Source organism: Marmota monax, unplaced genomic scaffold, assembly GCF_021218885.2.
Source record: "Marmota monax isolate L192 unplaced genomic scaffold, Marmota_monax_Labrador192_F-V1.1 WCK01_AAM20220418_F8-fsc00001, whole genome shotgun sequence".
NCBI classification, from domain to species: Eukaryota; Metazoa; Chordata; class Mammalia; order Rodentia; family Sciuridae; genus Marmota; species Marmota monax.
In genome coordinates, this window is record NW_026693777.1 from 34,171,488 (window position 1) to 34,187,269 (window position 15,782).

At 42.0% G+C, this 15,782-nt stretch overlaps 1 protein-coding gene across 1 annotated transcript; it reads right to left on the reverse strand.

Annotated features, from left to right (window-relative positions):
* Positions 1-506: 506 nt before the first annotated feature.
* On the reverse strand, positions 507-1,502 carry LOC124104185 (olfactory receptor 6S1). The gene has a single exon (XM_046460898.1). It carries the CDS (start codon positions 1,500-1,502, stop codon positions 507-509), a length of 996 nt encoding a protein of 331 aa, XP_046316854.1.
* Between the last annotated feature and the right edge of the window lie 14,280 nt (positions 1,503-15,782).

Below are 15,782 nucleotides of genomic sequence, written 5' to 3' on the forward strand. Positions count from 1 at the left end.
TTTTCAACTATAATGACACTTTTTTTCCTTAAAATTCTTGATTTGTATTAACAATTGGAAGGTTCTACTGAGATGATAAGTTTTTAACTTTTGAAGATACACACAGATATGTTTCAATGTTGGGCTAAAGCTATGGATCCCCTACCCAGAAAAATACATATGTGTTCAAACACATAAAATTTAGATATCTAATTAGGCTTATAACTTTTCTGAAACATCATTAGATTCCCTGAGTGATAATAAATCTTTAGTTTATGATCTTACAAGTTGGAAAGTCCTATAAAATGACAATGATGTTGATCAGATACATAAAAAATTGTTTGGGTTATTATTAGGTATATTATAGAATCAATAAATTTTGGCTGAAAGTGGAAAAGGGCAGACCCGATAACTTTGAAGTTTTTTCGTGGTTCCAGAATTCAATCTTTTGGTGAGGTCCATGATGATGGAAAGACTGAAAATGGAGAATGTCTGGACTTAAGACTAATTACTGAGATCCTTCAGTTTCACCTTACTGCTTTCTGATTCAAATTCTCAGTAAGTAAAAGATTTCTTAAAAAGTCAGCTACCACCTTCCTCAACATGTCCTTCAAAGCTTCCTTCACTCGCTCATTTCGTAAGGCATAGATGAATGGATTCAGCAAAGGTGTCACAAATGTTGTTATCACTGTCACTGCCCAGTTAGTGTCCACAGAGCCACTCTGTGATGGCCGCACATAGAGAAAAATGGCACTCCCATAGAAGAGGGTCACTACCATCAAATGGGAGGTGCAGGTGGAGAAGGCCTTCTGACGACCTGAAGCAGAAGGAATACGTAGGACAGCAAGGATGATGTGGCTATAGGATGCAGCGGTGATCATCAATGATGATACAATAACAAGAGAGGCCAGGACAAAGTCAGTCTCCTCCAGCTTCTTGGTGTTGGTGCATGCCAAGTGGAGCAGTGGACCACTGTCACAGAAGAAGTGCTGTACCACGGCACCCTGTTTACAGAAAGGAAGCAAGGCCACTGCTACTGTAGGACCAAGCACAGGGAGGAGTCCACCAATCCAGCAAGCCAATGCCATGCGAAAGCACACGGACCCACTCATGAGCACGGGGTAGCGCAGAGGATGGCAGATGGCCAGGTAGCGATCCACAGACATGACAGCCAATAGCAGGAATTCAGAGGCCCCAAGAAAGAAGTAGAAATAAAATTGGGTAATACATGCAGCGAAGGAAATAGTGTGTTGCCTTGAGAGGAAATTGCTCAGCATTTTAGGAATGATGACAGAAGTGATCAGAATCTCCAGGCAAGACAGATTACCCAAAAAGAAGTACATAGGGGTCTGTAGACGAGTATCAGCACCTACCACCCCCACAATCAATACATTGCCTGTCAGAGTCAGCAGATAGACAAGAAGAAACACAGAAAACAGTTCCACTCTTGTACTGTTGAGATTTGGGAAGCCTGCAAGGACAAACTCTGTCATACCACTGGTCTGGTTCCCACTTGGTGCCATTATCTTTTTCCTGTGTGACAATATGAACATGACACTGGTGAGAGGGGGTCCTCTTCTTAGTAGTCCTAAAGCTTATTTTGCCATGGTATGGCACATATATCTCCACTTTCTCCAATCAATCACAGATCCTGTTAATATTCAAAGCTCCCAAGATCATCATTTGGATTTAGAGCTGGAGAGGTTTTTCAATAAAGGATAACTAAAGCTTAAGTTTTAAAAAAAATGCCAAGAACCTCCTCTATATTCACACTCCTTGTTCGAAGATCTTACATTGTAATACCTTGTGATTATAATAGTATCATTAGCATATTATTTGGAGAAAACAACAGAAAAATCATTTTGTGAAGAACATGACTCCCATTCAATCAGGATCAGAACTTGAGCCAGATGGCTTATCTTTGAATCCCTACATCTCCACTCACTGACTGAGTAGTTCTTTATGTTCTTTAAAATTGTAATATTCTGTAAGAAACAAATGAAATAACAGTGCAAGAATTTAAAAGAGTTTCCAAGATTAAACTGACATGTGATGTGGTAAGAGAAAGCCCTGGGCTATAAGTTAGGACACCACAATCTAGGCTTGTCCTGCTGCTACCTTGGAAAAATATCAAGGAGTTCTAGCCCCTGTTTATACTTCAATTTCCCAGCTATAACATGTGTGACAAGCATCTAGGCCATTTTGCACACATATTAAATTAAATCACCCTTTCGTGAGGAACTTTCCCAACAACCCAAGGGACTTACTGAACTCAGATCTCCATAAAGGGCTTGCATTTATAAAGCAAGTTGTGTCATGTTAAAAAAGGAAAATTATGGCTGGGGTTATGGCTCAGTGGTAGAGTGCTTGCCCAGCATGTGTGAGGCACTGGGTTCAATTCCCAGCATCACATATAAATAAATGAACAAAATAAAAAAGGTTCACCAACATCTAAAAAATATTTTAAAAACCTGAATTAATAAAAAAAGAAAAATAGGTATAAACTATATTAATGAATTCAATCCATCAATCAGTTTTCCATACTACTTAAGTATTTTGAAGGATACTAAGAGGAGTTTTTGCTGAGTATGGTGGTACATACCTGTAATCCCAGTGGCTTGGGAGGCTGAGGCATAGGGATGACAAATTCAAAGCCAGCCTTTGCTTATGCACCCCTAGTTTAATCCCTGGTACTCCCGGCCCCCCAAAAAAATTGTTCCTTAACTTTTTAAATCCATGATATTTTAGTCTACTGAGCTACTAATTAAGACCTTTTCACAAATTTGGGCTCTATTCGATGATTTGTCAAAGATACAATCATGGATTTGGGGCTGCAAATTATTAGTGAAATAAGAAATGAAGTCCTTACCCTTTGATTCAAATCCTTCCAGTTCTGGAGATCACAATGAGTTACAAAAACCAAATCAATAATATTCTGAAATCTTGTTTTAAAAAACCCTCCTGATCCCCTGTAACCATGCAGAGTATAAGACTTGATTTTAAGATGTTTGGTTCTCTGCTGGTTCTGTTATTCTCTAGCACAGCTGGTCAGTCTTTGTTCCCAACAAACATTAGGCTCTTAACTTACAATTTCTCACCCGTGGGTCGCAGATGTGTGAGTAGGAATATTCTTGGACCTATTGTCTAGGATAAAATAGTTCTGTGTTTTTTTTCCCCTTAGGCATTCATCCAGAGGCTCTCTCCAGCTTCTATAGAAATTGCTGTATTGTCAGATTTGACTTTTGCTCTGTATTCATTATATACCAAATGCTTCACTTGGTGACTCAGATGAGGAAGACATGGTTGGTATGTTCGTGTAGCTCCTGCCTTATGAGATGACAAAAAAAATAGGATGTGTGTCAAATGGAATGCTATGGATACATATATAGTACTGCAGGAGACAGAAAGGGAACCGCAGTAAGACTTGGAGAGACAGGCAGTATTCTGGAGAAAGGTGATGACTAAAATAAGTGCTAGAAAATGAGTATGGCATTGACAGGAGAGTGAAAAAGAATCACATGTAAATATAGTACATTTGGGCTAATGTACAAACATAAGGGGTGAAGTATAGTGAGAAAGCATTGGTCACCTCAAAGGGTACTCTTTCTGGTGCCCTGTTATGCCCTGTGAAAACACGCCACTGTCCCAAACGTAAACCCTATTACTGAATTAACAGGAAAAATTGAGTCCCAACTCTGAATATGGAAGGTGTTCCTCTTACTGCATGACTCGATGTCTCTAGGAGGATGGGGGCCATCCTGAAATAATTTTCTTTCCCTGTTTATGATCAAACATTCTGCTCCACCCTGCAGTCCTTCCCATGCCCTGTGCTGTGATCCTGACAAAAGCCTGGTATCCTCAGAGTTCTAGAGGATGAGCACAGCACTTGGGAAGCAAGTCGAAGTCAGGTAATCTGCTTCTTCTCTTGGGCTTTCCTCCCGGGTATATTTCTTCAGCTGCTGATCTTCTGCCCGGTGAACAAAGGGGTTTTTGGTCCTAAGGAGGCTGTGCCACGTTGCCCCTTCTTGTGGTCAGAAGCAAGTCATCCTGTAGAAAGAATGGTCTTCTACAATGTGATCATTGTCATAGGCTTCATCAGGCACATTGGAAATGAGAGACACTTATCTCAAATTGCTCCAAGGTATGTCATTACATGAACTATGTGGGCTGGAAGACAAGGGGTGAATATGGAGAAGTACACAGCTCATCTATCTCTGTAAAGATTTGTCACACTTACCTATGGCTCTCTTTATCTCCAGTGATTGAAAACTGTCCCATTCACGGCCATGCTTTCACTTTTTTCTGATGATTTTAAGTACAAAGTATCAGTTTTCTTTTTTAGGCCCCATCCTTCCTGAGAGTAGAGAAGAAGAAGGCTGAAGTCTCTGGCTTCTAACCAGACTCTATTGAAATGTAGATCCTTTATGTATAACTTCAGTTTCCAATGGAGATACTCTCAAATAAGGATGTTTCAGACATCAGGAACCCAGCTAGCATCAGTGCTAGCTGGATAAGGGTAGCCAGATGATGAGAAAATAAGAGGAATGGGGAAAGAGAGGGAATAATTCCTAAGAGACCCAGGTGAGATTTGCAATTCAGTGGAAATTTCCCAGACTGTGCCAGGGGAAATTTGAAAAGGAGACTGAGCCTTCATTCAGAAAACAGTGACTGGGAATATTTCTGCATTTGTCTTTCATCAACCTCAAGTCAGGTAGGTGCAATAGGAACATTAACAATGAGAATGAGAGAAAGTGTGGGGTTTGATCAACTATAGAAGGCTATGCCCATCACCCTCCTCCCTCCCACATGGAACTCAAGGGAAATGTTTGTATCCCAAGTAACACAGAAATCATCTCTTTCCCCTGGGGACATAAAATGATGTTGGGAAACACTTTCTTGGCTTTTGGGTTAGGAAATGATGAGAGCACCAAGGGCATGCATGTTAAGATAGAGGAAGACTCCCTGACTCATCCTTATTTTCCTGTATTGCTTGACTTGTACTTTATCCCCTACTAAAAGTATATATGATTCCACATGTCCAAAATATTATTTAAAATTCTGGACCATTGTTTACATTTTTCTATCCATGTACATTCTATGCGCCTAACTAAAGAGTTGACTATTTCTCATTCATGTTCAAAATTCAGTTTACTTAGTTCTAAGGGTTTTCCTACTCATCCCTCTCAATCCCAGCATTCTAACCACTTTTCAACTTGAACCATGACAAACTCTGCTGACCTCAAACTCAGTATTTAATCTGATTTATTATAACTTTGCTTTCTTGTTGGTATCCCTGCCAGTCTATGAGTCCCTGGGTAGGAATATTTTTATGCCTGCATTTCTTTTCATTCATTTATTTATTTATAACAAGAGAAAGGCATACACATTTATTTAGTGTAAGTTTTAGGTGACATGGGTGCCTTCATAAATGAAGATTTGAAGACATAGTTAAATCTGAGGGTTGTTACACTGAGGTTTTTTGTTTTTATTTCTTTCTTTCTTACATACATGACAATAGTGGAGTGCATTACATTCATGATTATCCATTCACTGCACAATTTTTCATAACTCTGTATATAAAGTATGTTCATGCCAAATTATGCCATTATACATGAGCTCTCTCTCTTTTTTGCATTACAATTCTTAATACACCTTTATACCACAATTTATAATCTCTGATTGTATATTGTATATAAGGTATGTTGACACCAAATTCACATCTTCATACATGTATTTTGTATAATGATGACCATCACCTTCCATCATCCTTGCTATTCCCCTTCCCCCTCTCTTTCCCTCCTACCCCCTATTCCCTATCTAGAGATAATCTTCCTCCCATGCTCTCCCTCCCTACCCCACTTTGAATCACCCCCCTTATATCAGAGAAAACATTCAGCATTTTTTTTGGGGGGGGGTTTAGCTAACTTCACTTAGCATAATCTTCTCTAATGCCATCCATTTCTCTGCAAATGCCATGATCTTATTCTATTTTAGTGCTGAGTAATATTCCATTGTGTATAAATGCCACATTTTTTTTTATCCATTCATCTACTGAAGGACATCTAAGCTGGCTCCACAGTTTAGCTATTTTGAATTGTCCTGCTATAAACATTGATGTGGCTGTGTCCCTGTAGTATGCTGTTTTTAGGTCCTTTGGGTATAGTCCGAGAAGAGGAATAGCTGGGTCAAATGGTGGTTCCACTCCCAGCTTTCCAAGGAATCTTCATACTGCTTTCCAAATTGGCTGCACTAATTTGCAGTCCACCAGCAGTGTATGACTGTACGTTTTCCCTGCATCCTTGCCAATACTTGTTGTTGTTTGCCTTCATAATGGCTGCCACTCTTACTGGAGTGAGATGAAATCTTAGAATAGTTTTGGTTTGCATTTCTCTGATTGCTAGAGATGATGAGCATTTTTCGTATATTTGTTGATTGATTGTATATTCTCTTCTGAGAAGTGTCTGTTCAGGTCCTTGGCCCATTTATTGATTAGATTATTTGTTTTTTGGGTGCTTATCTTGTTGAGTTCTTTATATACCCTAGAGATTAGAGCTCTATCTGATGTGTGAGGGGTAAAAATTTGTTCCCAGGAAGTAGGCTCCTTGTTCACCTCACAGATTATTTCTTTTGCTGAGAAAAAAAAAAAAACTTTTTAGTTTGAATCCATCCCATTTGTTGATTCTTGGTTTCAATTCTTGTGCTATGGTGTCTTATTAAGGAAGTTGGGGCCTAATCCCACTTGATGAAGATTAGGGCCTACTTTTTCTTCTATTAGACGCAAAATCTCTTTAATTTAATTCCTAGATCCTAGATCCATTTTGAGTTAACTTTTGTGCATGGTGAGAGATAACATGCCTGCATTTCTAATAGTGATCAGAGTGCCTGGCACATACTAGATGCTGGAAAAGATGGCCTGTGTACTGAACTGCACTGAACCCCAGATTTGAGGGGCAGCTGCTCTTATGAGTTGAACACCAATTAAGTGTTGAGCAGGGAAGAAGAATATACAAGGGCCCTCTGGGACTCAGTTTGGCTGCATTCCATCCCTACTGGACATAATTCTTTCTAGAGAAAAGAAAATGGCTAAAAAAAAAGTAGAAGTAAGGTAAAGGAAGTGCTGTCACTAGATTCTAAGGGCAGGAGGTGGGAGCAAAGACTAGGAGAATTGGTTGGGTTGAGTCAAATAAAACTAAACTATACCAGAAATGAGCCCTTGTTGGTTGGGCTGTGGAAAGACGGGGTCTAAGAAAAAGATATGCACAAAATCTAAGAACTAGTAAAGATCACTAATCAATACACATCTTCTAATCTTAATTGAGCTATAATAATTAAGAGTACTGTAAAAGGAGATGAATGAGATCAAGGTCAAACAGTTTTTTAAAAATTAGAGATTTACTTTTCCAATTGACAATGACAATGGATTTACTTTTCCAATTCCAATTGACAATGACTTCGGTATTTGGTGAATAATATTTTCAAAACTATCTGTCCATAAGATTTTCCTAGTTTTTGCCTAACAGTAGAGCATATTAGAAGCAAAGATTGTATTTATTTGTTTATCTTAAAGATGTACAATGTGATGTTCTAGATTTAATGTATTTTTGAAGTATACTCACATGGTTCAAAAGTTAAAATTAACAATATATAGATTAATAGGGCTGGGAGTATAGCTCAGTGGTACAGCTTTTGCTTAGCATGCACTAGACCTTGAGTTCAATCCCTAGAACCATGAAAAGAAAAAAGTCTTAGTGCCCCCTTGTTTCTATCCACTCCATACCAACTTCTTTAATTAACCATTTTTATTATTTTAATATGCACTCTTTTATTATTTTTCTTTGGGGAGGGAAGGGTATATACAAGCAAATGATGAAATATTTATTTAGTTGTGACTTTCTTACATTGTCTGAACTTTGTTTCTTAATTTTAAGATGCCCTGGACATTTTTCCCTTTATGTATGTCAAGAGCAAAGGGAAAATATTTAAACTAAGAGACTACCAGAATACCACAAATCTACTGGGCAACAATTGCAACATTCTTAAAATATACTTCTCTATTTTTCCGTATCTCTTTTACTTCAGGTTTACTTATTTGTAAAAACTATTATGGTAGACTTTTATCAAAAATTTAATTATCTGGGCTGATGTTGTGACTCAGTGACAGAGCACTTGCCTCACATATGTGAGGCACTGGGTTTCATCCTCAGCACCACATAAAAATAAACAAAATAAAGATTATGCCCATGTATAACTAAAAAAAAAGCATTTAAAAATTTAATTATCACTGTGTAAATAAAAATAAGTCATAGCAAAATGATATATCTAGGATTTTCTTTAAAATAAAGTTGGAAGTATAAAAGCTAGCTTAGTCATGAATTGGTTCATTATAACTATTCTAGCTATTTTTTGTAGGTTGAAATTGTTCATAATAAAATGCCTTAGAAATATATAGTGACCACCAAATACCTGAAAGAAGACTATAGTTTTTATAAATATAAGAATTTTTTTTTTGGTTAAAAATTAATGAATCTCAAAAATACTTCCCTGAAGATGGAAACTAATTCTACAAAATTAACCAGCCAGTCACTGGGGAATGTCAAATACCGTGTGGGCTATCCAGAGCCCACAAAATGTAAAACTATAATGAACTACCAACTCCAAGAGGAATTCAACCCTTTCAGGAACAACCTGTTTTCTGATCCAAAATCAGAGTTTAGGAGATAGAATTAAAATAACAGATGGAGTATAGAAGCCTATCTTTTCCAATATGACTAATGCCTTAAAATATTTTTTCTTTCCTTCCTTTTTCATTTTTGACAACATGAGAAAACAAGACAGAGTGCCATCAGAAAGTGCTATGGTAAAAGGATATCTTAGTTCTGACTGCCATATCAAGTTACCATCAACTGGGTGTCTTAAAAAACAGACATTTATGGGCAAGAGGTGTAGCTCAGTGGTAAAACACTTGCTTAGTATACACAACACCCTAGGTTCCAATCTCACAAAAGCAAAATATGAATGAAAACAAACAAAAACCTCAGATATTTATTGCTCACAGTTGAGGCCAGAAGCCTGATACAAGGGTGACAGCATTGCCAGATTATCAGTGACTGCCCTCTTCCTGGTTTACAGAGGGTCAGCTACTTGTTTGTCTTCATGTTGTGGAAAGAGAGCATGTTAGCCTTCTAGTCTCTTATAATGTCACTAATCCTACTCATGAGGGTTTCAACCTTGTATTAGTCAGCTTTCTATCACTATAACAAATACCTGAGATAATCTACTTCTAAAGAGAAAAGGTTTATTTTGGTTTACAGTTTTAGAGGGTCCAGTTCATGATGGGTAGAACCACTGCTTTTAAGACCTCTAGTGAGTGTGCCATATGGCAATGGTGGGAAGCCTGTGGTAGAGCAAACCTTCTCACCTCATGCTGGTAAGCAAAAAGAGAGTAGGAGGGGGCTGTAGTCCCAAAGGTATCATTTTACCATTAAATACTCTGTTTGTTAAAATAAGAGTTGAATATTTGGGGACACACTTTATCAAACAAAACTGTTTTCTGTTCCTACATTGTGCATAATTTTATCATAAAATATGTTCAAATTATTAAATGTAATTTTGGAATCTGTTAAGATAATTGTATTCTTCTTTCCTTTCATCGGTGAGTATGGTAACTTGGATAATTTTTCTAATGTAAAATCAATCCTAAAACAAAATAGCTCCAATTTTGTCAGGCATAGCTTTTATATTTTTTTTCCTGGGGTAACCTGTGTTTATTCTAATTTCTTTTGTTTTTCCCCCTTAGCCATAGTTTTTATATTTGGCTTTATTGTGACTGCCAATTTTTGTTTATAGTTTGAACATCCATATATTTTTTTGGGGGTACCAGGGATTGAAGTCAGGGGCACTCAACCACTAAGCCACACCCCCTGGCCTATTCTGTACTTTATTTAAAGACAGGGTTTCAATGACTTGTTTAGCACCTGGCTTCTGCTGAGGATGGCTTTGAACTTATGATCCTCCTGCCACAGCCTCCCAAACTGCTGGGATTACAGGCCTGTGGGACTGAAAACAGCTGAATACATTAGTGAATACCTCTTTCATTTCATTTACTCTACTGTTAGTAAAAGATACATTTTGGTTTCCTAAAATGAGTTATATTGACATATCTAGGAATTTTTGTAGTATTATCAATGTGGATTAGTGCCTTTGGACCTTTTCCAGAATTTGTCTAAAGTTTTTATTTCATTATTTCTCCAATATCATTGGAGAACATGTTTTTATATATTTTACCATGATTTAAGTTTTCTTGGTAATATAATTGACAAGAATATCCTACTAGTAACTTCTATAATCTGCTTTATTTTATTTATTTATTGGTGCTGAGGATTGAACCCAGGGCCTTGTACAGGTGAGGCAAGCACTCTACCAACCAAGCTATATACTCAGCCCTATTGCTTCTTTATCACAAAAGATAGTGGACCATTGCCTGAAATTGATCACATTGTCTTAGGAGAGATTGTGAGCTATTTTTTCTTTTCCACTTAAGTAGGTCTCTATTCATTATTAGAGGATGTAATGATTTATTCAGATTCTCATATTCCTTGAACTGAAGTTTAAATATCATAAGGCCAAAAAATAATGAAACATGTTATAGGGGCCTCTGTGGTGCAAGATACTCTGAAAGCTAATGGTGATAACAAAATTATTATTACATTGTCTCAGATTTCAAGGAATTCCTTTCATGAAGACATCAAATAACAATATCAATACACAGTAATGAGGGGGAAGAATTAAGTAACGAATGAGTACAGAGAGACAGAAGATGAGGGGCCTGGGGTTGCAGCTCAGCGGTAAAGTACTTGTCTAGCACCTGTGAGGCCCTGGGTTTGATCCTCAGCACCACATAAAAATAAATAAATAAAATAAAGGCATTGTGTCCAACTACACAGAGAGAGAGAGAGAGAGAGAGAGAGAGAGAGAGAGAGAAGACAAAAATCAAATTGAGAATGGGGAGTAAAAAGTACTCTGGTAAAAGATTATCCTGAAAAAAATACCAAAAAAAAAAAAAAGTTAATTAAAAAAAAGGCAGAAAAAGAAGAAAAGTCAAAACTTCCACTTACAGTCTTTGACAGAACAAATCAGAATACTTGTGTAAGCCAAAAAGGAAGGACAGACATGTAATTTTCAAAAAATGAATTAATGAAGTTAATGAGTTCACTATCAGATTTTCAGAGTCAACATTTTCAAAAAAAATGAATATTAATTGAGAAAAGAAAAAATAAAACAATAACAAAACACTATATTAAAAATCTGAACAGTGCAGAGGAAACAAAGAAAGTAGGGTCAACATAAAGGAAACTCAAAAAAACATTTCCATATTAACATTTCAAATGAAAGGAAAAGAAAACTGTAAAATTACAAATGCAAAAATCAACTGAAATAAGAAAACAGACCATTACAAAAAAGTAGTGCTCAACATATTCTGCTTATTTTTATTATTATTTTTTGACATATTTTTACTTCAAGAATAACGAAGTTACTGAAAGGAAAGTGACCACAACACTGGGAGCGACCAAGAGATCTTTATTGCAGCAGTGCAACAAAGGAGAAAAGAAAGAAAGAGAAAGAGAGAGAGAGAGAGAGAGAGAGAACAAAGAGAGAGCAAGAGCAAGAGAGACAGAGAGAGCAAGAGAGAGAGAGACAGAGCAAGAGAGCAAGAGAGAGAGGGGCCCAGCAGGAGGGAGTTTTTATAGCCCAAATCTAATGGGGTCTCTTGGTCTGCAAGCTGCCTTGATGGCACAAGGGGGGGGGGTTAAGTGTTCAGCCTTGAGCAGGGTTGAGTGTTCAGACCTTGACACAAACAGGTGATAAAGGACTAGACAGAGGGGGGTTTGAGTGCGTGGGCTATCCTGCAGCTAACATTTGTTCAGCCTGCCCTGCAGATAACATAGTTCAGTCTGTCCTGCACCTAACAGTTACCACAACAGAGGAACATGGAAAGAAAAGAAAAAGTCATTAAAGAAGCAGGTAGGCAAACTGGATGGTTAGTACAGAAAATCATTGCTACAGGGAAGTCTCAAGGCACATGTAAGAAGACAAAAACACACATGTGCTTGCAAAAGCATAGGATACATTCTCCCAGACAGAAAATAATCAGCGACCTAAGAATGTTCAGAGCTTTCTATTCACTATACAATCCTCCACTCTTCCAGCTGACCTGTCATACCACGCACTCTAGCCAGACCAAGTACTTTGGCTTTGTACAGATGTGGAAGAAGAGCTTCCTGGAAGTACAAACGTCCAGTGTAAAGTCTCCTCCAAGATGACAGCCTACCATTGGAGGAAGCCCAGCCATGCCACACCCTACCCTGCCCAGACTGGCTCAGTCCAGGCCACACGTGCAGGCAGAAAGGACAGAGGGTTAGGGGAAGGGGCAGCTGCGCTGGCCTGCCCTGTCCTGACCTTGCACAAGCATCAGTGATACCGGTGCCAGGGAGCCAGCCCTGCCAGGGCACAGTGTAATGCCAGATTGGTGGGATCCCTATAGACCTCCGGGAGCCGAATCCAACGAAATCACACAAGAGTCTTTATTGAAAGCTCAGAGCCTGGACTCACAACCGTTTCTGATGCAGTGGTCCCAAGGAGTGAGTCCCAGTCCTTTCTTCAGTGAGATTTTATAGGTTTTTTTGGGATTCTCTATGCGTCACAACATCACACAGCAAATCATTTCACACCGGGGAAAAATCAACAACAATTCTTAACATTGATGAGCACATTCACTGGCGGAACAAGTTGGGTAAGGGTGATTGGTTAGTTCAAGTGGTGGATACATTTGAACTGATTGGTTTAGGCCGACAGGGGTGGAAAGAGTGTATATGCTAAACTGCAGGGTGGCCTAATCGTGTTATCAATTACCAAAACTACTGGGAGGGTCACCTGGCATCCCAGGTATTTTCCCTGTCTCATGCTGATTGGTAGTTGCTAGGGGGCTGCTATGGGTCCTCACCTAGCTTAACTGAGTCAGGGTAACCTGGCTCTGCAGATCCCTCCAGTGAAACAACTCAGCAGGGTAGGTATGTGCCTAGGAACATTCTGTGGGTTTTTCCAAGGACAAGAGTCACATCCCGTCCCCTCTGGACAGGCCTTGAGGTAGAAGCTGGTTTCTCAAAAATGGAGTCACATCAGTTTCTCAACAGGAGGCCCTGGCTTGCTGCCTCTCCTCACCAAATAACCCCACCTGGTCCTGGGTGCTTCCAAGAAAGGCCAAAAGGACAGAACATAGGCGGCCAAGTGGGGCTGGGCTTCTGTCCCAGGGAGCAAGTCTTGTCTCACCTAGATGGGATCCCAATTCTTGTGCGCCCACTCTTGGCCCCAAATCGCCTCCCTCTCCCAGCCGCTCAGCCCAGTTCCCCGGGGAGGCGCAGGCCGGCCCCTCCCCAGTGACCCAACCCTCCCTGCCGGTGTGTGTCCATGCCCCTGATAGGCTGTCTTGCCCAGGTTCTTCAGGCCCCGGGGCTGGAGAGGGCCCCCCTCGCCCTGAGGGAACCCCTAACCCTTCACTCGCTTCACCAACCCCACACCAAAACCCCTCGTACTGGGAGAGGGGAGGGGCCCAGCTCCAGGGGCTTCCCCAAACCTAGCACTGCTCAGCTGGTCAGTTTGTGGGGCAGCAAGAGCAGCCTCCAGGACCCCCTTGCTCTAAGCCAAAGCAACAAAACCAGGTGCCAGGAACCAGTGGCCAAGGCCCAGGGGTGCTTCCCAAAAGGCCATTCCTTCTACCTTTGGACCCTGCTGGCTGGTCTCTGTAGATGGGGTCACTCAAGGTAGGGGACTCTCTCTGGCTGCACAACTCTTCTATCCTTCTGAAGCCGTGCGGGCATCACAGTCTCACCCTGGCACTGGGTGCCAGGCAGTGCCGCTGCCACTGATGCTTGATCTCTTTCGCTTAGAGGTACCGACACAGTGTTGCAGGGAGGAGTGCCTGCAAAGGGAGCCAGGCCGCTAGGAGCCCTCCACGGGTAGACAGGAACAACCCCTTGAGTCCTTCAGTTTCACATACCTGCCCCCTCCCTCCCAGTCTCTGTCTCTCTCTCACACATACACACCACACACAACACACACACACACACACACACACACACCACACACCTGCCCTCCATGAGAGCGTTCAAGCGACCAGGGGACATGGAAGTTCAAGGCTGTCCCCTTCCCCTCCTGTCCCCAGGCTGCATTGAGCAGCCTCCCATGCAGGTTCCACTGACTGTCCTGTCTGTGACTGGATTTCTGTGCACATCAGGCTCTGGAGATCTCTTCTCTGGGAAAGGCTGAGATCAAGGGACACTCCGGGGTGTTGCTCTGGCCGCCCCCACCCCATCCCCTCCTGATTGTCCAAAGCCCAGCCCATTGCCTCTTGCACACTCTCTGGCTGGTCCTCAGCATCTTCTTGCTAAGCTCCACTTCCAACTGGGCGCTCAAGCTCCCAAGCTGCTCACACCCCAGTGGTCTGTGTAAGGGGGTGCGATTCAGTGCCCTTTGCCAGACAATAGCGGCCCCCGTGGTCATTTGGCTGCCTGCCTTGGAACCACCAGCTTCCACTCCCTGTGGAGCAGGGGACCCTGAGTTCTTGCCTGACTCGGCTTTTACTCTCACTCCCTCTCACTCCCCACTCAGCTCACCCCTACCAGGAGGACGGCAACAGGTAGGTGCTTTTGCCACCTTCCCGAGGTGAAGAGCAGAACCTGGCATGTGCTGGCTCTTCCAGAAGGATAACTGAGTCCTGCTGTGGCTCCAACCCTATTCCTCAAGGGTCAGGAAAGGTGAGGCTGGTGGCCTGTGGGTGGGAGGGGCACACTCACAGGAAGGGAAAACTGAACGCATGCCACCGCCATCGCCACTGAGGCCACCGGGTCACCTAACCAAGCTGGGATGAACATTTTCCTACCTTATCCATCCACACATTTCTCACCAATAGACAGAGAAAGAGGGGAACAGAGACAGGGGTTAGCGTGGGGGACAGAAATGAAGGCGGGGAATGGTGCAAGAGACAGAGACAGAGATTGATTTCCTGTGGGTGGAGAGATGGAGGCGACTGAGGGAGGAAAGGAGAGAGCTGGCAGGACATCATGGAAATGAAAGAAGATGAAAGAGAGAGTCAGAAAGTGAGAAAGATGGAGAGGGCAGACGTGAGGTGGTGGCACATGGCTAGTGGCTCCCGTGCGGGGCGAGTTGTGGAGAAGAATGGAATGTGGCGATCTCAGGGAGGATGCCAGGGTGATCGCTGAGCAACACATCCATGGCTCTGGACATTTCGCTACTCCCAAGAGCCAAGTACATGATGATCCAGGTGGGAAGGGCTGACTGACAGGGAATCCTGCCTCTGTGTTGTCAAGAGCCTCAGGCGCTGAGGCGCTGGAGGAATGCCTGTGGTTAAAAGTGCAGGAGCGGGGGAGGTGCGTCAGCGGCCGGGGATAGGGGTGGTGGGTTGCTTGCCTTGCTTGCCACAGCGCGGCGGTTGGGTGGGGATCGCGTGTTTGGAGGGGAGAGCAGGAGCCTCTGCCGGCAGCCAGCGAAGAATGAATGGGCAATCCCAGAAATGTGGCCTGGGGTTGGCGGGCAGCAGCAGGAAGGACAGCTCCTCGGGAGTGAGGGGGATTAGGAGGAGGCAGGGTTCGGGGGTCGGCGGTGGACAATCTGGAGAGGCTCTGAATGCTCTGGGCTGAGAAGGCAGGGATGCGGCTGGCAGTGGCAGCCCCCCCCCCCGCTCTCGGGCGGGCGTGTCCCCGCGCGTGCGCGCAAAAGCCTGGGGCACC

Excerpts from the sequence above, each read along its gene's own strand:
- LOC124104185 (XM_046460898.1), bottom strand. The coding sequence starts at position 1,502 with ATGGCACCAAGTGGGAACCAGACCAGTGGTATGACAGAGTTTGTCCTT.